This window comes from Dermacentor andersoni, chromosome 4, assembly GCF_023375885.2.
Source record: "Dermacentor andersoni chromosome 4, qqDerAnde1_hic_scaffold, whole genome shotgun sequence".
Lineage (NCBI taxonomy): Eukaryota > Metazoa > Arthropoda > Arachnida > Ixodida > Ixodidae > Dermacentor > Dermacentor andersoni.
The window spans coordinates 6,093,243-6,119,010 of NC_092817.1; the positions used below are offsets into that span (position 1 = coordinate 6,093,243).

The 25,768-nt window shown below is 47.8% G+C and overlaps 1 protein-coding gene across 2 annotated transcripts in view; it reads left to right on the forward strand.

Annotated features, from left to right (window-relative positions):
- The window catches only part of LOC126535749 (uncharacterized), a 338,961-nt gene that overhangs the window by 285,250 nt on the left and 27,943 nt on the right, over positions 1-25,768 (forward strand). For both annotated transcript variants that reach the window (XM_055073350.2, XM_055073351.2), the window contains one exon: positions 428-610. In XM_055073350.2, coding sequence (XP_054929325.1) covers positions 428-610 — 183 coding nt within the window. The remainder of the gene's footprint in view (positions 1-427; positions 611-25,768) is intronic.

The following is a 25,768-nucleotide window of genomic DNA, read 5'->3' on the forward strand; positions in this document are numbered from 1 at the left end:
AACATTATGCCCCACTCATTCTTCTTGACGGAAGCTGTCCCCGTGAACGATCTGCCCGTCTTGCTTGTGTGACAGGGACGAGTGATAAGCTTAAAGGTAAAAAAGCGCGCCTTCGACGACGCTTGTTGCAGGCTCCTTTGATGATGTTACGTCAGCCCATTTCAAGATGCCTATGCCCCTGCAAGTTGCGTATTAGGATGTAACGGCTTAAAACCAGAAGAATTTGGCTTTTGCATGCGGCGTCTTTGTTTTTTTAACCCACGACGCGCATTTTCGGGAATTTCAGCTTGCCCATCATGTTGTACTAGTGACAGTAACACTCGCAAGGACAGCACGCGAGCGCATTGCTCCTTCAGCTGCGTAACCCGTAAGTGACATGCCTTCATGTATGCTGCATGTTGGCTGCTGCACGGCACGGCGCATGCAGGCAACGAGTGCCGTCTGCCAGCCGACATCGAGCACGGCAGCACCGAGTGCGAGAACTGGCTGCACGGCGTTGTGTGCGAGCCGAGCTGCGAAGACGGGTACGCGCTGCCCGGTAACGTGTCTTTTTACACCTGCGACCTGGCCGGCGTCTGGGAACCGAGGTCCTGGATACCGAACTGTCGGGGTGAGTCAGAGTGGAGACACACAGCCCATTGCTGAAAAGCGTTTTCTATACGCGGTGGTATCTTACCTTGAGCACAATCCCAAACTTCATGATAGTGAACACGTGAGCGCACGTCTCAGGTAGTGACATCCTCGTATATGCTCCCAAAGGGAGCAGAGTTGCGCCTCCTCTACAGCGCAAGTTGTTATGGGCTAATCTTTAAAGCGATTTCTGTTGACGATGGTGTCCGCCGCCGCCGGTAGCCGGCGTGCGTGGCAGCTATCGCCTAGTGTTCCTGTATATGCTCCCGCAGGGAGCAGAGTTGCGCATAGTTCCGCCACCGTGATCCAGCTCTGCAGCGAAGCCACTCCGCGCGCGCAGGAGCCAAATGCCGCGCGGTGTTCCGCCTTTTTCTCTGGTGGTCGCGAGCTACAAGCGCCAATTGTTCGCAGGCGCTTAGCAAAGGGCACTTGTTAATACAGGCTACGCTCGAACGAGTCATTCGTGCAGCCGCAGGGGGTGGGCTTCCAAACAACCGAAACTTTGTATGTACCTATGTAAACACGCATATACAAACACACACACGGACGTACAAATATGGGGTGGAACCGCCTTCGATTCCCCAAAATAATATACTCCCGTGGCTCGAACAGCTCCAAAGTTCGCTCGCAAACGCGCAGTACGTTGCCACAAACAGCGGTGCAATGATTTTCAGCATGCTTATGAAGTTGTCTTATCATGGCCAGAAAGCAAGAAATGTTTTAAAGAGTGTTTAAAACTTCACACACGTAAGGTGGACACTTAGCGCATTTTGGCTGCCGAAACCAGCCAATTAATGACCGTCGCCAAGAGAGCTATCGTGCCTGCAGTTATGTCAGTGACCGTTAACAGAGCGCCATTTATCACTAACCATCGTTCACAACAGCTGCACGTTTTTGATACATGCGGTGCAGACACAGATTTAAGCGCATTTCAAATGTTGACATGTGCACATTTTAAGCAAAGCTTACTTTTATTTACTATTACTATTTAGTAGTGCTTACTATTTAGTAGCAGCAAATCTGCAAATAAAGAAAGATTCAAGATGCAAGAGCTTCTAGCTGCTCCTCTGAACGCACGATCGACGGTCCACTGATTGCAATGGCGATGGTACTGACGGAAACGACGAGTTCGCGTGAGTCGGCGATGCGCCCGTAAAGTTGGCTTCGCAGCGGCGCGGATCATTTGACGTCATTTTTCGCGCTCGGCCAATAGCGGTGCGAGCGGCGCCGGAAAAGGTATGCGCAACTCTGCTCCCTGCGGGAGCATATACAGGAACACTACTATCGCCGGGAATAAGGAAACAAACCCTATTCCCGCCGGGATCACACCGGGGCCCGCTGCGCGGTAGTCGGCTACTCTACCACTGATCAGTGTTGCCACGACACATTAAAAAATAGTAGTAGATATTTTCGCGAAAAATCAGTAGAAATCAGTAGATTTTTAATTTCAATTCTCGCACTCAGTTTATGAGCCCACGAATTCAGCGCTTATATTAGTACTCTGTTGAAGTATTGTAGCTTTCAGGAAATAGTACAAAAATGACCCCGAGATTCTTAGCGATACTTTTGAAAAACCCGGGGATCCAGAGAGCCATTGTCAAGCACGAATTTAAAAACAGCGAAGCCCTCCGATAGCCTATTCAAAGGCGTCAGATGGTAGTTAGTACCTGAAAGCTTTATGGTATAGTATCTTCCAGACAGGGGTAATTGGAGATCGCTGGGAGAGGCCTCCATAGAGGCCTCCGTGATGCAGTGCACATAAAAATAAGTTGGTCATGATGATGATGATGATGATGATGATGATTGTGGTTTCATAGTTGTGGAGTTCGGTAGTGCACCCACTTTCACAAATTCACCGCCTCAGCGTTTCCCATAGAGCATAGAAACTGTATGCCTTTTCCCCACTTTGCTCAAAGACAGAGGTAGCGCCACGTTTGAGAGTCTGGAAACGCAGGAGTGTATGTTAACCTCGGAGCCAACCACGTTTTTTCTCTCTCGCTAGGTAGTATCACATTAATATAACCTCTGTAACCTCTATAACCATCCATACATCCACCCCCTGTACTGAAAAAGTTGCAGATGTCGCTTTCGTTTCAGTAGAAAAGCAAGAAAATCAGCGGATTCAAGCGCTTTATCACTGAATCAGCAGAAAATTTTTAAAATCAGTAGATCTACTGATAAATCAGCAGCCGTGGCATCACTGCCACTGATCCACGCCAGCGCTTTCGAGCATTCGGCGGGAAACTACCCTGTAAACGCGTCCTAGCTTGCGAGGAGTTGCGTTGTGACAAGCGTGCCGCGTAGCGTCTGTACGTGCACATTTTGAATTCCAGTTGCATATTATTACACCAGGTGGGAGGCCATGTAGCAGATGCACAATATTGAACTACTTTCTTCTTTTAATAGTAAAATATCAAAAGTAGAAAGCATACCATTATATGTGGCCGTTTTAGACATTACAGGAGCCTATGACAACGCGGACCGCAACATTTTGTGGGATATTCTGGAAGGGCAAGGCTTAGGTGACGATTGTCTACAGGTTTTGAGAGAGATTTACCTAGAAAATACCGTTTGCGTTGAATGGGAAGGGATGAGGAGCGAGAAGAAAGTTGCTATCAACAAGGGACTGAGGCAGGGGGTGCCCATTATCCCCACTGCTGTTTATGATGTAGATGATGAGGACGGAGAGGGCGCTAGAAGGAAGTATTATTGGGTTTAATCTCTCATACAAAAAGGCGGGTACGCTAGTAGAGCAGCAGATTCCAGGTTTATTTTATTCGGACGACATTGTGTTGCTAGCTAACAAGCAAAGTGATTTGCAACGGCTGCCTAATATCTGTGGAGAGGAAGGCAACAATTTAGGTTTGAAATGTAACATTAGAAAATCAGGTGTTATGATATTCAATGAAAACAGTGAACAGACAGTGGCGACGTAGGGCCAGGAAATACCTTGGGTAACAGAATATAAATACCTCAGTGTATGGATAAACGAAAATAGTAGATATATGGAAACACAGCAAAAACAATAACAACGAAGGGGAAGAGAAATGCGGCCATAATGAAGCACAGAGCGCTGTGGGACTACAATAGGTACGGGGTGCTCCGAGGTGTGTGGAAATGTGTATTGGTTCCAGGACTTACTTTTGGAAATGCGGTGGTTCGCTTTAAATCAGGGGCACAATCAGGACCCGATGGGACCCAAAGGTCAGTGGGACGCCTCGCATTGGGCGCTCACGGGAAGACTACAAATGAAGCTGTGCAGGGTGATATGGGCTGGACTAGTTTTGAAGTGAGGGAAGTTCGCAGTAAAATTGAGTATGAAGAACGACTGAGGAATATGGAAGAAAGTGAATGGGCTGGGAGAGTGTTGAGGTATCTGTACAGGAAAAACATTGATTCACAGTGGAGGAAAGGAACTAGGAAGCTTACCATCAAGTATGCGGCCTGTATAGGGTGGTGTTACGTTTCGCCTACGACGCGCGGTATAGCCGGCGCGGATGCAACGGACGCCGGGGCTTCGTTCAAAGCGGTGGACATTTTGGCCCGTTCACTGCCGCCGCGACGCCTCCCCGCCAAGCGCGAACAGGCATGTTTCAATGCCACGTGTATGTGTGTGTGTGTGTGTGTGTGTGTGTGTGTGTGTGTGTGTGTGTGGGTGTGTGTGTGTGGGTGTGTGCGTCAAAGCGCGGCAGCCGGGGAGAGGAGCTCCCCAAGTGTGAAGCGAGGAGGACTGACCGGCGCCGGCCCGGCGGATTGCCCGAGCGCCGCCGTCACGTGGCCTCATCCCGAGACGTTCATTCTTGCCCTCAACTCCGAGAGTATAAAAGCAGCTGCCCCCGGACGCCAAGAGAGAGGCTCCGATTTCTTCTGTCGACTAACGTGCTCTCCCATCTCTCCACTTCGGTCGACCTGACCGGCCGCTCTTTGGCGATGCTAGAATAAACAAGTTGTTCTGTTAGCAGTCGACTCATGCTTTGCCGGGACCTTCGGATGCTTCCAGTTGTGCCCCAGGCCGCCAAGCCAACGCTACCCTTGGGGCTTGCAACCCAGTTGCAACAACTGTCTGCCAACGGTGAGATCGCGACAACGGAGGCCAGCAGCGAAGATATGTGGTTGACTGTATGCTGAGCAGCACAACGACCATCCGGGAGCAGTGCAACGAGCCCTGTGTGATGCCTGGTTGCCTGCAGCAGAACTACTGCGCTGAATTCTTGGCTGCGAGGTTTCGTGAGTGCGGGACTTTCTTCTTCTGAGTTTTGCCAGGCTTTTGTTAGTGTCAGAAACAGAGCTGGTAATTGTGGTTGTCTTTGCTGCCGGGTTAGTTTGCGGCAAGACAATAGTAGGCAGTAGAGAAAGCAGCATTCAGAGCAGCCATGGATTGGAAGTCGTTGCGCAAACCGAAATTGCTGGAGCTTGCAAGAGAGTTGGGTCTGGATGTCTCAGACAAACTCAGAAAACCAGAACTGCTAAGGGCTATTCTTGAGTTAGAAGCTGAGGATGACGAGCTGTCGGAATGCCTTGAGACCATTGAGGAGAGGGCAAAAAGACAGGAGCGCGAACTTAAAGAGCAAAAAGAGAAAGATGAGCGCGAACGTAAAGAACAGAAAGAGCGAGAGCAACAAGAAAAAGAGCGCGACCGTCAACACGCTTTGGAAATGAAGCGTCTCGAGGTAGAGATGGAACGCGCTCGTAATGGAAGTCAGGCACACGGTGCAGGAGAACGAGTATTGTTCAATATGACTGACCTGATGCGGCCGTTTAAGCTTGGAGAGGACATTGGTTTGTTCCTGGTTAATTTTGAGCGAACGTGCGAGAAGCAGGGGTTCTCTCGGGAAACGTGGCCACAGCGCTTGCTCACTTTGTTACCCGGCGAGGCGGACGACGTAGTCGCTCGCTTGAAGAGAGAGGAGGCAGAGGATTTCGACCAAGTGAAATCGAGTCTGCTAAAAAAGTACAGGCTGTCAGCTGAGGCGTTGCGTCGGAAGTTTCGGGAAAATGAGAAAGGCAGAAGTGAGTCAGATACAGAGTTTGCCTACAGGCTTATGTCAAACATGCAGGAGTGGCTCAAAGAAGAGAAAGCGTTTGGTGACCACGAGAAAGTGCTGCAGTGCTTCGGGCTGGAACAGTTTTATAGTCGGTTACCTGAGAACGTGCGGTACGGGGTCTTGGATAGGCCAGACGTTAGTACGGTGGCTAAAGCTGCCGAGCTAGCCTAGGAGTTTGTGACGCGTCGGGCTCGCGGAGCTAAGGACGGTCAAAAGGGTGAATTTGGCTCCAAGTTTGAGAGGCCGAAGTTGACACCCATGAGAGGAAGGGGTGACCCACGTAGTGCGGATGCGAGTGAAAGCAGTCCGACCGAACGTAAGGAGACGGCGGCAGCCGAAGCCGAACGCAAAGCGGTTCGAGATGAGGCAAGCGCGCGTGTGTTATACGTGCCAGAAGCCGGGTCACTTTTCGGCGCAGTGTCCAGAAACGAAAACAAAAGTCGTGTTTTTGTCATGCACCACTGACGAGAACATGAAGCTTCTCGAGCCTTACATGCGAGACCTCCTCGTGAACGGGAAAGAGTGCCGAGTGCTTCGCGATTCCGCAGCTACAATGAATGTAGTTCACCCCTCTTACGTAGAACCCGATATGTTCACGGTCGAGTGCGCATGGATCAAGCAAGCCGTGGAAGCTCATAGCGTGTGTCTGCCCGTAGCAAAAGTGCTTATTGAAAGACCTTTCGGAGCGCTTGAGACGGAGGCCGCAGTGTCATCTATGCTGCCCCCCCCCCAGTACCCGTACCTATTTTCGAACAGGTCCGATCACCTCCTGCGCGAGAAGGGGCTTTTGTTTGGTGCGGCTAGCGTTCAGGCCTTAACCAGATCGAAGGTTCGGGAGCTCGCTGCAAAGGCGGTAGTTGCGGGACCGACGTTGTCGAACAATGAAAAAGGGTCAGAGGCGCAGCAAGCTGATATTCAGAGCACGTCCGAACTGAACAAAATTAAGCCTGTAGCGTTGAAGGCACCAGATACTGGAGAGGAATTGCCCGACACGGTAAAGTTAGAAGAGCTATCTGCAGATTTGCTCATCGCGCCTACGTCAGACGGACTTAATAGGTTGCTAATAGTCAGCCGGTCGGCTTTGATAGCCGAGAAAAAAAAGGATGGCAGCCTAGAAAACATACGCTGCAATGTCAAGGAAGGTATCGCCTTGAAAAATGCTCGTTTTGTGGAAAGAGGTGGGGTCCTGTACCGGAAGTATCTAGACCGCAGGGGAGTGGAGTTCGATCAGCTGATCGTGCCTCAGTGCTACCGTCAGGATCTGTTGCGCTTGTCGCATGGGGGTTCGTGGTCCGGACACCTAGGAGTTAAGAAAACTAAGGACCGTCTCTTGCAAGAGTACTATTGGCCAGGGTGTTTTCGGTACGCAGACCACTTTGTGAGGACATGTGACACCTGTCAGCGGGTGGGCAAACCAGGGGACAAATCGAGGGCGTCGTTGAAGTTGGTACCTATCATTACGGAGCCTTTTAGACGGCTCGTTATTGATACAGTGGGACCTCTGCCGGTAACAACCACGGGGTACAGACACATTTTGACTGTGATCTGCCCAGCGACAAAGTTCCCTGAAGCAGTGCCGCTTAAAGAACTCAGCTCAGTTGAGATAGTCAATGCACTACTGTCCATATTTGCGCGAGTTGGTTTTCCTGTGGAAATCCAATCAGATCAGGGCACAGTGTTTACTAGCGCTTTGACGACAACTTTTCTCGAAAGGTGTGGGGTAAAGCTGTTACACAGCTCAGTGTACTACCCACAGTCGAATTCCGTTGAGAAGCTCCACTCCGTCATGAAGCGCGTGTTGAGAGCATTGTGTTTTGAACAACAAACTGACTGGGAGCTGTGTCTGCCTGGGGTGATGTTTGCATTAAGGACCGCGCCGCATGCGGCTACGGGGTTTTCGCCAGATGAGCTGGTGTACGGTCGCTAACTGCGGTCTCCGCTTCGCATGCTTCGAGAATCGTGGGAAGGCAGGGGCGACGACCCAGTCGCGGTGGAGTACGTGCTTAGGCTCCTCGAACGCTTAAGAAGGGCACAGGAGTTGTCAGGTGAAGCAATGGCAAAGGCCCAGCAGAGGGCCAAGGTTTATTATGATCGGACAGCCAGGGCCCGTCGTTTTGAGGTGGGCGATGAGGTAATGATATTGCGCACATCGCTAAAAAACAAACTCGACGTGCAGTGGGAGGGCCCAGCACGGATTGTTCAAAAACTGTCGGACGTCAACTACGTGGTGAGTCTGCCAGGAAAACGGAAAGCACAGCAAGTTTACCACTGTAATCTGCTCAAACCCTATAAGCAACGGGAAGCAGTGGTGTGCATGATGGTAAACGTTCCCGAAGAGCTTCCGTCGAGCTTCCGGGACTACGCTCAGTGACGAACAGGGAAGACGCCGATCAAGTCATTAGTGACTTAATCAGTAAAGCACCGCTGTCGCCAGAGCAGACAACCGAACTACACCAGCTCTTACAAGAGTTTCAAGGTCAGTTCTCTGAGAGGCCTGGTAGGACTTCTGTCCTTACTCATGATATAGAACTTACCTCCCCAGAGCCAGTACGATCCAAGGCGTACCGGGTGTCACCCCGCGAGCACGATATTATGGAGGCGGAGGTAAAGAAAATGCTACAGCTCGGTGTTATTGAGGCGGGTGAGAGTGATTATACCTCCCCTTTGATTTTAGTTGAGGTACCGGGCAAGGAACCTCGTCCTTGCGTCGACTACCGCAGGCTTAATTCCATCACTAAGGATCAAATTTATCCGATCCCTAACATCGAGGAGCGCCTTGAGAAAGTTAGTAGCGCTCAGTTTAATTCCACCCTAGATCTTGTCAGGGGTTATTGACAGGTTCCACTTACAGAAAAGGCTAGTGGGTATGCGGCGTTCATTTCACCAATGGGAAGATTCCGTCCTAAAGTGTTGAGTTTTGGTTTGATGAACGCGCCATACTGTTTTTCAAGCCTCATGGATAAAGTGTTGCGGGGACCGCAAGAATTCGCTTCACCGTATTTAGACGACGTAGCGATATTCTCCGCATCCTGGTCTGAGCATATGGCACACTTGCGGGCAGTGCTAACCCGCCTGCGCGAAGCGGGCTTGACAGTCAAGGCTCCCAAGCGCCAGTTAGCACAGGCCGAGGTTGTCTACCTCGGTCACGTGATTGGTCGGGGTCGTCGCCGCCCCTCTGAAATAAAGGTGGCCGCAGTGCGAGACTTCCCGCAACCGCGCACGAAGACCGATATTCGGTCGTTCTTAGGTGTCGCCGGCTACTGTCAGAGGTACATCCCCAGGTACTCTGATATCGCGGCTCCCCTGACGGATGCTCTAAGAAAAACAGAGCCCCAAACAGTCGTCTGGGTCCAGACAAAGGAAAGAGCTTTTAGCGCCCTAAAGAGCGCCCTAACAAGCCAGCCTGTGCTACGATCGCCAGACTACACAAAAGGGTTCGTTGTTCAGTGCGATGCTAGTGAGCGAGGCATGGGTGTTGTACTGTGCCAACGGGAAAATGGAGAAGTGGAACACCCCGTCCTGTATGCTAGTCGTAAGCTGACCAGTCGTGAGCAGGCGTACAGCGCCACCGAGAAAGAGTGTGCGTGTCTCGTGTGGGCCGTTCAGAAATTGTCATGCTACCTAGCCGGCTCGAGGTTTATCATTGAGACGGATCACTGCCCTCTCCAATGGCTGCAGACCATCTCTCCCAAGAATGGCCGCCTCCTGCGCTGGAGCCTCGCTTTGCAACAATATTTGTTTGAGGTGCGTTACAAAAAGGGGAGTCTCAACGGTAACGCCGATGGCTTAAGTCGAAGCCCCTAACGTAGGAATCAGCCTCAGAGTTGTTTGTTACTGATGTTTTTCTTCCTGAGGCAGGATTTTTAACATATTGCTTTTGTTTAGTGTTTCAAAGTGATGACGTGCTTTCTAGTGCAATTTTCCAATTTGTGGACGTGTTCTGGGCGCTGCTAGACTACTGTAAGGAACTAGGCAGTAGTATAAAAGGGGAAAGAGCCTGGCATGGCTTAGTGAGGGTTGTGTCGTGCTTGCTGACTGAGTGGTTGAGTTTCGGCGTAGTTCTAACGCTTGCTGGGAACGAGAGAAAAATGGCAACTCTCCCGAAGTCACTTTGCAGTGTCCTGTGTGAACCTGAACGTGAGAACGAGGCCTTCTCTGTGCGCTGCGCTCAAGAAACGCCGAGGGACGACCGACTTCGGTTATGAGCATCATCGAGCGACATCCCTCCCCCGGCGGGGCGGTCTGTTACGTTTCGCCTACGACGCGCAGTATAGCCGGCGCGGATGCAACGGACGCTGGGGCTTCGTTCAAAGCGGCGGACATTTTGGCCCGTTCAGCGCCGCCGCAACGCCTCCCCGCCAAGCGCGACGAGGCATGTTTCAATGCCACGTGTCTTCGTGTGTGTGTGCGTGTGTGTGTGTGTGTGTGTGTGTGTGTGTGTGTGTGTGTGTGTGTGTGTGTGTGTGTGTGTGTGTGTGTGTGTGTGTGTGTGCGTGTGTGTGTGTGTGTGTGTGTGTGTGTGTGTGTGTCCACGCTTGTCAAAGCGCGGAAGGCGGGGGGAGGAGCTCCCCAAGTGTGAAGCGAGGAGGACTGACCGGCGCCGGCCCGGCGGATGCGTCACCTTCTAGTCTCAACGTGCCCGAGCGCCGCCGTCACGTGGCCTCATCCCGAGACGTTCCTGCTTGCCCTCAACTCCGAGAGTATAAAAGCAGCTGCCCCCCGGACGCCAAGAGAGAGGCTCCGATTTCTTCTGTCGAGTAACGTGCTCTCCCGTCTCTCCACTTCGGTCGACTTGACCGCCCGCTCTTTTGCGATGCTAGAATAAACAAGTTGTTCTGTTAGCAGTCGACTCATGCTTTGCCGGGACCTTCGGATGCTTCGAGTTGTGCCCCAGGACGCCAGGCCAACGCTACCCTTGGGGCTTGCAACCCAGTTGCAACAGTGGGCAACACAGCAACAAAGAAGCTCAAGCGGAAAGTCAGAGAGGCTGAAATAATCTCATCGGTGGCGGCAATGGAAACGAAACCTGCCATGAGTAACTTCTTAAGAGGAAAAAACGAAATCAAGAAACAAACAATTTATGATAACTCAAAGGGAAACTCATTACATTTCGAAGCTAGATCGGGATGCCTTAGAACAGGCAGTTATAAAGCGGGATATAAGAAGGAAGAAGCATGTGCTTGCTGCGGTAAAGCTAGGAAAACTACGGAGCATGTTTTATTAGAATGTGAAGGCGTCTGCCCAGCGGTCGATTTAGTCACCACTGGCTTCCTTGAAGCCCTTGGGTTCAGCAAGAGCAGTGGAAAAGTAAACATAACCGCCGTAGAAATTAGTAGGCGGCGATTGGAAGATTGGTGGAAGAAATGTGGGGAAACGACAAAAAACGGAGACGCACAAAAGCCAATTTCGCAATATACGATCAGAAAATTTAGTTCATAGTGTTTTTTTTTTCTTGTTTAGCCTAGGTACGACATTAGGCAGTATAATAGCGAGAGCTTGGTGGCGGAACCCACCGCCCCGTTCCAAAGGGGACGCTCGTAAGATCTATCCATCCATCCATCCATCCATCCATCCATCCATCCATGCACAGGTAGCGGCACAAGGATGTTAAAGAAAGTTTGAGGAAAAAAAGGAAGTTTAACGAGATGTATACAAGAATGCTAGAAAACATATATTGTCCATCCGATGAAATCAAGCTGTCGAGGTGAATATGTGACGGCCGCGTTTCTAATGGGATGCAAATAAATAATCACCATCATTAGCATCGTATCGTGCCGCTTGTCAAATCAAGCTGGTGAGTTGACTAAGTCGCCGCGGCGTTTCGGAGGGAATGTCAGTAAATCATTGTGATCATCGTCACTAGCATCGTATCGCGCCACTTGCCTTTCGATGTGAGATGAGCGCCGCGTAGCGTCTATACGGGCACGCTTTGAGTTGCAGTTGCATGTTATCACACCAGGTGGCACGCCTCGTGTAGCAGTTGCATAAGTACCGGTACAGGGTACATAGAGAAGACTTGAGGAAGAAAAATAAGATTATGGAAATATATGACTATTCTTGTAATGAAAAACACCTTTCGCATACGCGATTAATTCAAGCAGGCTAGGTGACTGCCACCGTCCCGTTTCGAAGGGAAATGCTATTTAATCATGATCATCATAATTAGCATCGTATCGGGCCATTTGACACGCGATATGACATGCGCTCCGCGTAGCGTCTATACGTACAAACTTCGAATTGCAGTTCCATAATATTCCACCAGGTATGTGTACCGATATATAGCAGTTGCACACAGGTGTTGCATGCTGTATGTAGTTAGACCTTGTTAACTCAAGCAGGCTATAGTCGGGTACAACTTTAGAAAAAAGCGGGCGTTTACTCGTCCGAGGCGAATGCACACGAGCATCCACCAATGGGCGCGCACTCTGGCCTAACGTCATGAGCCGCACGGCCGGTGACTCCGCCGACGGAGAAGATGGCCGCCCGCGTTTCGAACTGCGCCAAGTCGCGTCAGCTGTGTGCGTCAGCCCCTCGTCACAGTGAATTCCCAAACGGTTTGTGATGGTCTATCATGCAGGAAATATTACTGCGAGTTTACGATGCGGCATTTGTGCCGCGTGAGTTTATTCTAAGCCGTGATCCGGAGAAGAAACTTTGCAGCGAGCTTCGCTGACGCTGCGCTACGCTTTGCCTGAACACAGGATCCCGCGGCGACCGCTGCAAACACGCATCCTGCGTGTTTGTTCCATATTCTTCTTATGGATTTCGCTCCCAGATGAAGTTACGACGAGGCCATTTCGCCAAAGTCTGGTGCCTACTATCAGCGACAGGTGTGTTCGTGTACTGCGTCGCTGCGTTTTTCGTCGGACGGAGGGAAGTGATGGAGCAAACCCATTCTCGGGAGAAATGAGAAAAGCGTGCGCGCATGAAACAAACCAACGAGTGTCTCAACTGAAATAATTTGCAAAAGAAGCCTCCAACGCAAAGATTTGTCGCCGTCAACTTCGCATGAACGGTCGTTGTCAGCAGTGAGATAGCCGAGCGGCGGTGTTCGATCGTTGTGTAGCACCGTCGAGCGATTGCCGTCCACCAGTGCTCACAGCGCGCGCAAGCTGCAGAATGCGTGCGCTGGCACAGTCACGCATTAGTTGGGTTACCAGCCCTCGATATGGTTTCCCATAACACAGCTGCGCGCTGATTTTCGATTCTAGCGATATGTTGCAAATAAAAATTCCCAGGACAGTGTTAAGAGAAGGGTAAAAAGAAAAAGAAAACTTACGAGAAGGTAGGCACAGCAGCTTGCGAACCAGCTTCTAATACCTCTACCCACGTATGTTTGTAAATGTGTGTATGTTTTCCTGCGTTTGTCTAACATTTTATTTCCCACATTTCTTTATATTTCAGGTTATCTCAGTTTTCGCGTTTGTGTGTGAATACGGGCCTGCTTCCATGCGTGTTTGCGCTTACTCTTATTTCTGTCCTTTTATTTTATATTAGCGTTCGTTTTTGCTAGTTTTCTTACAGCAAAGTATTTTTAACTTTTTCATTAACCCATCTCATTCAAAGCACTAACTCCTTTAAACTGCAGGGCTGGCCTCCTCCATCTCATTAAAGCCTTTCCCACTGATCTACCTCGTCTTCTCAATCTGTCTACTCGCTGTTTTTTCTGTCCTCGCTTCTTGTGTTGTTGCCGCAATGTGATTAACGAACTTGCTCAAAACAAATTTTGATCGCCTATGAAAACGGAAAGATTTAAAGGTACATTTTCTTATAAGCGTCATGTGGGTTGCACAGTATCTTTGCCTCTTACCTCTGTTCATGTTTATGCATCAGTGCATGTGGCAGCTGGCCAGAAGTGCACATGAAAGGGTGCATATTGTGAAACAGCACCTTGCTATGCTGTTGCATTTTTCACGCTTTCAGTCTTAGTAAACAGATGGTTTCACTGCCCATCACTTATGCTGGTAAAAATGTTCACCACGAATAACATTGTGCAGTGGGGTGTCATTTCCTGTCTGACGCTTTCATCGTTACAAAGACATTCTTCAGTGAATGGAGCCCAGCAAAGCAATGCACTGAGAGCGTTTGCAACTTTCACCATTTATTACTTCACCAATCTCATTGTCTGAACCTGACCGTCGCTATGCCGATGGCTGCTTGTGAATTAAATATTTGCCTCAATAAAACACATTCAACTTTGCTCAGCATTTTTTAGTACAAACAATGCTAGCAGATCTATTCCGGGTGAAAAATTGTGCGTACATTCGTGTTACTTGCCCCGCCAGATAAACAAATATAACAATGGCTGCGGCATGAGTGCGATTTGATGTGCAGACGGAAACCGGTGCCTTTCAAGCGTGCCCTCGACTACTGCTATTAATAGCTACCCAAATGAGTTTTCTTAGCCTTCCTAAACTAATATGTTTGATAATTGTCCGCTTATTCGCATTACTTGCCTGGGCCAGATCACCAAAATAAACAATACCACCACATGAATGTGTTTTTGCATGCAAGCTGCCAACAGTGGCTGTCATTTTCGCGTTGATTACTGACATTTCACCAACAATGGCTACGACATGACTGCGCTTTGACGTGCAGACTAATAATGGTGCCTTTCAAGCGTGCCCTCGACTAGTGCTATTAATATCTACCCGAATGAGTATTTTGGGCCTCACTAAGCTAATGATGTTTGATAATTGTTCTCTTATCTGCATTACTTGCCTGAGCCAGATAACCAAAATAAAGAATGCGGCCACATGAATGTGCTTTTGCGTGCAACCTGCTAAAACTGGCGGTCAATTTCACATTGACTACTGCTGTTTCACCTACCATGGCTACGCATGACTGCGCTTCGAAATGCAGACTGCTAAATGTGCCTTTCAAGCGTGTTCCAACTACTGTTATTTCATCATAGGGCCCGTCATGTTCGATGGTGGCTGCGCAATAGAGTATTTTGCGCCTTCTGACACTGGCATTATTCATCTCAACAGGCTGGGAAAAAAAAAGTAGGGGCAGCACAACTACCTGGAAGCAGGCCGCCTAACGGGCATGTTGCTCGCCATTGTTCAAGTGGCTTGATGAAATGAACAATGACTGTGCGGTGGAGTAAACCAATCCGGCGGTGTGTTTCTGTTATTGCTTGCATGTATTGGCCTTTAGGGGCATGTAAAGATTTACAATGGCTCCAACACGACCGCTATTGTTGTCCTTCCGGCACGCAGGCGGCCAAGGTTGGCGGTCAATTTCGCCTCGGCTGCTGCTACTTCACCATAAGGCCCGTCAACTCAAATCAAAATCAAATCAAAATCACTTTATTTCAGGGTATTTCCTGCGGAGACAGAGACTAAAGGCTGAAATAGCCTGACTGGGCCCCTGCCCCCGTTCAGTTCATACAGCATTTACGCGTAGAATAACATATACAGTAAGGTGCACATTATATTAAAATTACAGTTGCACTTAATGTACAGCCGATGAAGGAAAGAAAGTGACTTCTAATACATCAGATAAGAAGTATGAAATGCATACATGTGTACATAGATCACGCAGATAGATATACATATAGAAAAGGTCACACAAGATTCATGTGTTAGATAGCTAGTAGACCCTTTATCATGGTACAGATATGTAGAGAACGAACGAGAATGGCTGCCCTAGTGAGCACTTTCCGCCTCACTAAGCCAATGACGTTTTATAACTGTTATCTTATTCACATTATTTGCCTGAGCCAGATAACCAAAATAAATAATGCAACCACATGAATGTGCTTTGGCGTGCAGGCGCAAAGAGTGGCTGTCAATTTCAAGTTGACTACTGCTTTTTGGTGCGAAGCGGGACAGTTGCTGCCCGAATGAGCATGTTGGGCCCCACATAGTTATTCAGGTTTAATTATTGTATTTGCATTCAGATATTACAGCATTTAAGCACCTTTACATGCTAATGCTTATATTGAGCACGATCTCTGCAGGACGTTGCTTTTTCTGAATTGAGCTTCCATTAAAAGGAATATGTCACCAAATGAACTGCTTATTTATTTGAGAGGTCACGGGAGAATGCTTGGCTGCTGCGAACCCATAGGCAAAATGTTTGTAGCCCTAATAAGGGCTGTTCTTTCGTTAATAAGAAGCTGTTATGCTTCATCAAATCTCTTAGTGCCAGACAGCTCGCAGTCGGAGTCGCTTTCTTCAGTGTCATCTTCACCCAGTTGGATGATGATGGATTCGACGTGGTCACTCCCAGAGGTGTCAAGCCTGAACTTTGCCTCCAGGTCCATCACGTGGTGAATGCTCTTGCTCCAGTCTTCCGCCGTTACGTGCTTGATTTTTTCCCTTAAGACGTCTTTGACCGTGGACAGCTTGAAGTCTCTGTTGTCCGCAGTGATGCCATTTTTCACCTTTACCCACACGAGCTCGGCAGGATTAAATTCACTGTGGTACGGTGGAAGCCTGAGTACAATGTAACCAGCCCTTCCAGCTGCATTGTCTACGATGTAGCTCAGAAAGCGTGGCTTTACAGATGCTAACAACTCAAGCAGCTGCTTTTTCACCATTCTTTCGCTGTAGGTGATGTTCTTGCTTTTGAGCCCCTCCTGTATTTTTTTCTTCTTACAAGCGGTCGTCAACAATTTCTCTTCTCGCCGGGAATGGTAAGGCGCATTGTCCAAAAGAACGACGCTACCAGCAGGCAACTTCTGCAGAACGTCATTAAACCCTCCCTCGAAGCGATTGCCCTCCATTTCTTCGTGGTAGTCGCCTGTTTTTTTTGGCCTCAGAATATATCTAAGCAGCCGTCAACGAAGCCATCCTCACTGCCGATGTGCATCACAATCAGGCGCTGACTTTTTCCGGAAGGTTGTTGCAGACCCGTCCACATTTGTTCGAGCGTATAGGCGTCCGCGCTTCGTCCGAGCGTATAGGCGTCCGCACTCGGTCGTTCGTCCACACGATCGACCGAATGTGTCCCGCCGTCCCACATGTCTCGTCCAGGAAAAAGATCTTTTGGCCTTTCGGCCCACGTCACGAAGGTAGCGATTCCGCCATTCAGCGATGTCATCAAGGCCGATAAGAAGCGAGTTGTGGCTCCTCTTCTCGTGCTCGAATTCGATCTCCGACAAGCAGGCGACGCGCACCGCTTCAGTGATGGGAGATCCATATGCTTCGAGAACTCGTTAGTTACCTTCTTGACCGTCGGTATCTCGTTGCGGCGAAAGAAATCGTGCACACATGACCTCAGCGCGCACAAGGTGAAGCTGTCATACTTCGTGCTGCGTCTTCTTTTCTCCGCATATCGTGGGCGCTTTCGCGAGGGCGTCGGCACTTTGCCACCTGAAATATGCGACGCTTTGACCTCCCTCCTCACCTTGAACACTGTGCTTTCGCTGACACCGAGCATCTCGGCGACAAACTTGGTCGTGGCCTCCACGCTGTGTTCAGGCTCCCCGTTACGCCAATACGTGTTGCAGGGGAGGATCATGTTGCGTGAATCGCTGTTCAAGATGTGGCCACTCATGTTCTTCGTGTCGAGGCTCCTTGGTGGTGTGGACATCGAGGCGACACAAGGCTCGATCGGCAACAAAGGATCGCATTCCGATGTCACCTCGCTGGGCTCCATGTCGGAAAATTCGCACGGAATGCCTTGCGTGAACTGGCGAGATTGCAGGCTTGCAAAAGAATAAGTAAGAAGGAAAAAAATTGTGAAAACACAAAGCCCAAACATATAAATTCTATGCTATTTAAAACCAAGAGTATTTATTTAAAACGATGAATGAAGAAATTTGTACCTTTCCTGCCTCGAGTATTCACGCCCCAGGTTTGTAATGGTTGCGATAAATGCATTGTTTTATATAAGTACTTGTTCAATACCAACTGATTCATTTTAAGCTGGGAGAAAGAGTAGTAAATGTGCCGTGTCCATGTAAACAAACGCAAAAGCCATGCAGAGCTGCTCTTTCTACTTTTGTCAGTTGCGCAATGAAGCTAAGGAGCAGACGACGGACAGCCTTGTGGAAGGCACGGAGTTATATTTCTCTCGCTATCCGGCACGCGCTGTAGCACATGAGAGCTCTACTAAACCATACAGTCATCAAAATACAAAAGTCTTTATTTATGCCAAAAATTGCGCGTTTCATAAGCACGATTTCTTGAGTGGTATTATTTCAGTCGCGGAGGCAATCGGCTGTTGCGCTTCGGTCATCTGGGTGGGGCCTCCCCTTTTTCTAAATTTGTATCCGACTGTAGGTTACTATTTGTCACCACCCTATTTCCAAGGGCATGTCTGTAGACCATCATCATCATCATCATCATCATCAACAACAGCAGCGTACCGTGCTACGGGTCAAGGAATGTGACATGTGCGCTCGTAGTGTGGATACTTGTGTTTACTCTTCAGTACACGTTACGGCGCCTCCTCGCTAGGTACGAACCGCTGCTGAAGAAACGAATCACGAAGATACGCACGCGGCTGCAGCCGGGCAATATCGGGCTCGGCAGACCGCTGTGCAGAGATCAGTACAAGCCGCTGCACGCCATCTACGCCGGGCGGACAGTTCAGATTGTTCTCGTGAAAACGACGCGAAGAGACTTCTCCGCGAAGCCCCTAAAGTGCGTGCTGCCGAAAAATGTAGCGGCTGCTCCAGCTTGCGCTGTGACTGTGCAGCGTTGCCTCGCAGACCTGTGACTTTTTTCCCTGCTCTGCCCACGATGGGTGATGATGCTGATGATAATTTATTTACGTTCGTGTCGAAACGGGGTGGCGAGAAAAAGTCACTTAGCCTGCTTGAGCTAATCAACGAGTTATAAGTATTTATCAGTCTAGCATTTTGTCATGTCTCCTTAATGTTTTATTTTTTCTTAAACTTTCTATGTCTTGTAGAGTTGGTTACCTATGCCTGTAACGGACCCCATTCCATAAATTTATTTGTTGCTTTTTTACGACCAATACTAGACCTAAGCGTCTTTTGCTTATCCTGACTGCTGGCCGGTTAATGCTTCCGTCCGCCTTAAATTCCATCGCTTCTGGAAGATCGACGTTTCCTACGGGTCTCGCTAGGTAAATATCTTCATATGCCATTAGGATGTGCCGAGTTCTCACCCGATTCTAGCTGAAGGACACACATGACTCATCCTGATGCGAATATTTGCTCCAGTTAGAACACTACATGGGCCCGGGTCGGCCCGAAAGCCCGGACCTGGGCTTGAAGCCGTGGGCTCCGGCCGGGCTCGGCTTGAAGCCAAAGGCCCGGCCCGGGCTCGGTCTTGAAGCCACGGGCCTGGGCAGGACTCGGGCCCGCTCTAAAGGGCTTAAGTCGTGCCTTCGAGCACACTCGAATATTAGGCATTGCATGGTCCAAGGCAGACTGTGCCAAGTTGAAGTGACACGTGCAATTAGCTGGCTCTTAGTATACGTTATCAAAAAAATTAAAAAAAGCCGATGAATTTCTAATTTCTTTCTTTCCACAAAAACGAACATTCTTTGTGCGTATGGAAAAATAAATTATCCAAAACCCACTCTTCAAACCATTTCCCATTTACCGCTTTGGCGATTACACTATTCCAAATCTCAGCACTACTATATTATTTTGGCGCTAACGCAAGAGAGGCCTATTTCTACTTGTGTGTTTGTTTTATTGTTTTATACTCGTGAATTCGCCTGTTTGCATATTATATATATATATATATATATATATATATATATATATAGAGATATATATATATGTATTGTGAGCACAAACAAATGCCGACTTTTAACTTCATCATCTCCACATCTCATCCATTGCACAACTTCTTCATCTGTATATATAATCACGAGCAGGACAGCTTGTTCCTTGTGGTAGTGGCACGAGCTCGGCTAGAATAAAGCGATTCCTTAGAAGTGGTAGACGGTGCTTTCCGTTCCCCAAAACCTCTCGCACGTTCACACTGGAGCTCCGCTCGGGTCGCCGCATAACACCATCGGCCATGCTCGCTTCAGCGAATCCAGGCACGTGGGAGCTGCTGCTCCACTACAGCCTTCGCTTTCCGTCGTTATCATCAACAGCCGCGAGCACGACCCCCCAAGTCTTCGCCTTACAAGGTCATTGGACTTTACAAGGTCATTGAGCAGACATCACCTGTAAATTGCCGCGTCTCGCCCTTTAGAACGCCGACCGATTGCCGTTGCCGTGGGACAGAGATAGTGCATGTCTCTCGTTTAAAACTATATACTCGACGCAATTCGTAATACTTCCGTGCGGCCAGGTGGCCGTTTTCACAGCGAGAGCGAATTACAATACGGTTCCTTACAATATTGATAGTACGTGTTCAGATACACTCGGCGTTTTATATTGATGCACAGAGACAGGCAACGGCCAAGCGGAGCGAGCGCGAGCAGCAACAACAACCGCCGTCTTCTTCCTCGTCTTCTGCTGGCGCCCGTATTTGTCACTATACTCTATGTATATTGTAATGATGAAGAACGCTTGGGCGTAGGCAGCAGGATTGCCAACAGCATCGCGTTCCCCAGATGCTCGATCTTAGAGAGACTGTGCTCGGTGAAGAGCTCTACGCGTCATCGGCCCGTCGTGTAATAAACCTCCTTTATAATTGATGGAGTTGCTGGGCCACTTTTAACTCTACCATTCTGGAACTGCGCAATCGGAGCCTAATTCATGAACATCTCAGTTATCGGCTCATGGTGCGCAATGGATGCCCAAGATTTTGAACCACCACCAGAAGGCGGAGAATTTCGTCGCTGCCTTGACTCATGTGATCTGGTGTGACAATGAGAGCGACGACTTCTTGTCTGCAATTGTGATCGCGGACGAACCATGGTGCCACTACTACGAGCCTGAAACACGACGGCAAAGCTTACTGTGGAAACGTTTGAATTCACTGCCCCCAAAGATAGCAAAGGCCGTCATTTCCACCAGAAAGTTGACTTTTTTTAGACCGCCAGGGGCCATTACTGATAGAATTTGTCATACATTGAGAGAGTATCAATTGTTTCAAAGATTGTGAAACGCAGGATCGGCTGCGTATCGCAATCAAGAACAAACGACGTGGAAAATTGACGAATGGGCTAATCTTTTTCCACGACAATGCCCGTCCCCACGTCGCTGATGTGGTTAATACAAAACTGCAACGGTCAAGTGTGAAACGCTACAACATCCGCCATATAGCACAGACCTGTCGCCTTGCCACTTCTACATTTTGGGGAAACTGAAAAAAAAAAACAGCTCTTGGGAACCAGATTCATGTCGGACGATGACGTGAATGAGTTTGTGGCAAGCTTTTTGAAGCAGCGACCCAAGGAGTTTTATGAGACGGGAATCACGCGGCTCGTCAGTCAGTAGGACAAATGTCTAATTGCTCATGGAGACTACCTTTCAATAATGTACCCCGTTTGTCATACGTTCGAATTGGTTCCCTTTGATTTCACTGATCCTGCTATATTTTGTAGAAGTTCTGCTTTTTATACGTGCCTCTCTGCTGTGACTATAATTTTGGTGCAATTACTGATGATACACGACCGCTTACAGCTGCTCCTGCGTAATATATTGGAACAAATGACAGAGTCATTGAGATTTTTTACTGACCGTTGCATATGTACAATGTTCTTGAATGACAAAGCTTCATTAACATATTTGTCCTCAATTTGTTTATTTCATGGCCATTACATTTTTTCATATCATCGGCATGCACTGCTTTGCTGGTTTCGAAATGATATAGTGCTAAAGTTCGTGTGATATTTTCTTTATTTTTTAAATAGACAAAAATATGGAAGCATTGATATCAGTTATCTGGGGCACAATTTTTTGGCACATACGAGTACAATCTTTTATGAAAAAATACAGAATTTACTCGTTTTTACGCTGCGTAGCGTTCAAGAAATCGTTTCCAGCATGTTTGGCAATGGCAATGCAGTATGTATTTGATCCCTGAATTCATCTATGTGATACCTCGACAAAGTGTTTAAAAAGAAGCTTTAGCTCTGGCCCTACCCCGACTTGTCCTATTCAAATACATGTAAAACGCAGAAATGCTTTTCAGAGATAACCCCTGGATCGCATTTAATGAAATTTGTTGCATTTGAGAGAGAAATTTGAATATTAGTGCTTGTTGGAAACGGAATTTCGATTTAGGGCCTGAATATTGTTTAAAATATTTTGAAAAATTGGAAAGTTCGAAAGAAAAGAGAAGCACGACGTTTACGAATTAGTAGCTTTGCATGAATAAAAGATATTGCGGTTCTGTAAACGGCATCTATTATAACAGTCAAAGGGGAAGAATTTGGTACGTCAATTGGTATTTTACGTGAAGTGGTTGCGTTGTGTACAAGCGTTCTGTAAAAGCTGTATTTCCATAGTACTAAATTTTTTAGAATCATGCACAACATAACAGTTTTGTCCACTGTAGATGTACTATTAGCTACAATTCACAGAATTTTGATATCATTTTGCGTTGTTGAGTTACTGAGTTTACAGAGTTGCAGAGTTTGTTGAGTTAGAGTTACATAGTTTCGTTTTCTGAAAATTTGCGATGTATGCCACTTTTTAATGAAGAATTGACAACCTAAAGGAAAATTTCGAAAGCAGCAGTCACCAGAATTTAGGTTTTTCTTTTAAATGTAACAAACCTCGTCAAATTTCGTGCAGTGGTTGCCGAGAAAAACGAATTTTTCTTCTTGATGTACTTAGATACGAGCATCCGAGCTAAAGCTTTCTCTTAAGGAGGAGGCCGAGCTGCAACGTCCGGCCCCCCGTCCCCCTGAACAAACTTTCTGGCTACGCCTCTGTTGGGTTCTGTAAACAGCTCCGAAGATGTACATAAAATTATTCGTGTGTAATTTGCAGAACATGCTTTCAACATCTAGAACGTCAGGCGTTCTCTGCAGTTGTGTTGAAGATTTATAGAGTATGACAACACCTCTCCATCTTCTGTCATGATCTCTTCATAACACTTTATAATTCTTTGGTACAAGCTCACTGTGAAATATTTCATCACTTAACCGGGTTTTGGTAAAGAAGGCTATGTCGGGGTCAAGTGAAAAAAAGTATGCTCTTAAGTTGAACAGCTTTGTTTACCACTGCGTGGCAGCTCACATTTAGAATTGAATATGGTATGCTGTTTATTTTACAAAGTCATTTCTCCTTACTAAGTTTCTAGCGTTCGTCCTCATCTTGATTCCACCCAAACATAACACAGGCCACACTTAGGTTTTCGAGCACATGCTTGATTCTGGCGCCGTTTTCTTTTTCATGTTTCGCACTTTGCCATACATATTCCTTATGTCACGTGCTTTCAGGGAGTAGTTTTCCGTTACGGAAAGCGCTGTTCCCTTTGACTTTGAACAAACCCCCAAAATTGCGACTTTCTCTTGGTAATCTAAACATTTTATGATCACTAGACGACTTACCCTTCTTTTTTCTCCTAGTCGGTGACATCTCTCTATGCCAATGATAGTGGGCCCTGCCTCATTCTCGAACAGGTCATTTGCCTGTATTTTCGTTAGGCTATCCGTTGTATTACTGTCTTATTCATATAAGCTGTACTCAATCATGTTATTCCGTCTGCCTCTATGTTCAAGCTCTTATGATTTGATCTGCAGATATAGCACCTGCTGTTCCAAAGTTGTAGCAGTCTACTTCACACTGTTTAGTTCTAGCTCTAACGACTGCAAGATGCACGAGTCAGCCACCCTCTCTCCTCGCGCAACACCTGGCGCACAAGTGCAGCAGCAGGTGTTCCCTTTCGCTCACTCTGCTTCCTCGAGGCACGCTCGTGACGCGGCGTCGCAGCCAATGAGAATTTAGGTGCCGTTTCGCTGCTTCAGAGGCCAGCTTTTGCACTCAATGGCCTATTTCATGCTTCGACATCAAGAACTTGCGGTGCGACTTCTAAAGTCGTTGGGAGTCCACCGTTATGCGACGCCACAGAAGAAGCTGCAAGCGCAAATGGCCAGATGACGGGCGCCACGCAATCGCCGACCACCTCACCGCCAGGTGCCGCTGGCCCGATAACGACCTCAATGAAGTATTTGCCGTGAAATGCATGCTATGTGCAAGCCCGCTGCGATGACCATACTGCAATCAGGATTATGAGCATCTACACCGAGAAGCAGACCGGGTTTTGAAGCAGCAGCGTGGGCCTGTGATGGCCAGCGGTTTGCCTTAGCCCCTTCTCCGTACCCACTAGAATACTGCACACTAATCAGAATTCTTTGTAGTCTCATAGCAGGCAACATAAGGCATGTCCCGCGCCTAAGCATTTGTTGTGGGTATTTCGCGTTTTCAGTGGTGCAATGCCAAGAAACTCGCTCTATTTCTTTCTCAAGTGGCGTTGATGCGACACAAGCAACAATGTTTTGTTCTCAAAGCCACCATTCATCTCTTGCTTTTCTTTGTTTAGTAAAGCTCTACGCCTCTTCCGCTCTATCGGCCATCCCATCAATTCAGCTTGACTGCGTTCGCACTGAGAACAATGACCGATTAAAGAAGTTCAAAACGTATTCACGGAGCGCACCCTGGTTGTGTTGCTGAGCTGCGTCTGCCATGTTGCCTCCTCCTTAGCTGAATCCATTAGCCTCATTAGTCTCGTGGGTCCCATTGTGCTCTTAGTACCCCCATGGTAACCCCACATGAACTGCGGAATCCCTCTTTGAGATGAATAGAATGCAGTCGTGGGACGATCCTTACCATTAGGCATGGTTCTGCCTGGCCCTTTTTAAGCACTTCAACTCATTTATAAGTTTAAGACTGGGCCTGATGGTACAGCGTACTAGAAGTTGGATTGCGCAACATTTATACGGGACACACATAAGAGAATCTCACACAACACGGTGACCACTGTGTGTTTCTCTTCTGTGTACCCCGTTAAACAGCTGCGCAATCCAACTTCTAGTAAACTCATTGATAGCGTGACCACATTTATGGTAGGGGAGTTATTCTTTCTTGACAGAAATTATGACGTTTTACTGTTGAGCAGTCGATCATTCTCTGCTAGGGACGTCACAGCTTTAATTTGCCGATTTTACTGGGACAATTAGTTCTGAGACAGCAGCCTTCCTATGTCTACAACATCATGCGCTGAAATTTAAAAAAAATATATAACCGTAGTTATATTGGCTTCAAAACAACAGCACCATGACAGTGACACTCCCGTTATAGCAGAATTTTACAACTGCATTTCATAACGTGTAAAATGTATTGTGTTAAAACTTTAAAATTAAGTTCACATTGTATCGGCAAACTGCAGAGATGGTTATAAGAAAGCCTTTTTAGGGCTCCGGAATAATTTTGGCCAATTGGCCAACGCGATTGTTTTTGCATTTCACTCTCATGTATATGTGAAGGAAGTGCCAAAGCAGTCGTGCACTTAGTTAATTTTCCTAATTTACAGACAGAATGTTCTGAGGGTAGTGACAAGGTATTTTCTACTATCAATATTTCTGAGGTAAACGAAGGTCGAAGACCTCGAAATTAGAAAACAATATAGTGACATTTAAGCCCCACAGCGCCATAAATATTCTAATAGCTGTCCTCACCCAATTACAGTTTCGTTTGACAGGATGATGATGATTATGATAACAACTTTATTGTACCGCCGGATTGTGCTGTGACGTCACGACGGAGCAAGACATTGCCATGTTCTAACATGTACACGGCTCGCTCGGCCACCTCGTATGCTGGTAATCGCGTAGAGGGCCGACGGAGCAGCATAGAGCACAACCGAGCCAGTGTCAAAACGTCCCTGCTCACGCGTGACCACATACTGTGTCGTGAAGTCACAGCACAGTTGAACTGAAATCAAAATCCGCTGTCGAAAAGCAGTTGTATTAAAATATTTAGCACGTTTTCAGGTTTGACAGTATATTTTCTGGGATTAAGCGGTATCGGTCCTTCATCTAAAGCAAGAAAAAAAAAAGACAGGAAAATCTTGCGTGAGCACGCCTTTCAAGGGCCCGTCACCAGGCCACCTAGCAAATTTTGGTTCTACGCTAGAAATTCTTGCGTGCCCTCTAGGGAGAGTTCTACGGCAATAATTTTTTTAACTATTTCATCATTAGCCGAGATTAAAATATTTCACGTGTCGCGCGGAAACCGATAGTTTCGAGAGGCGAGC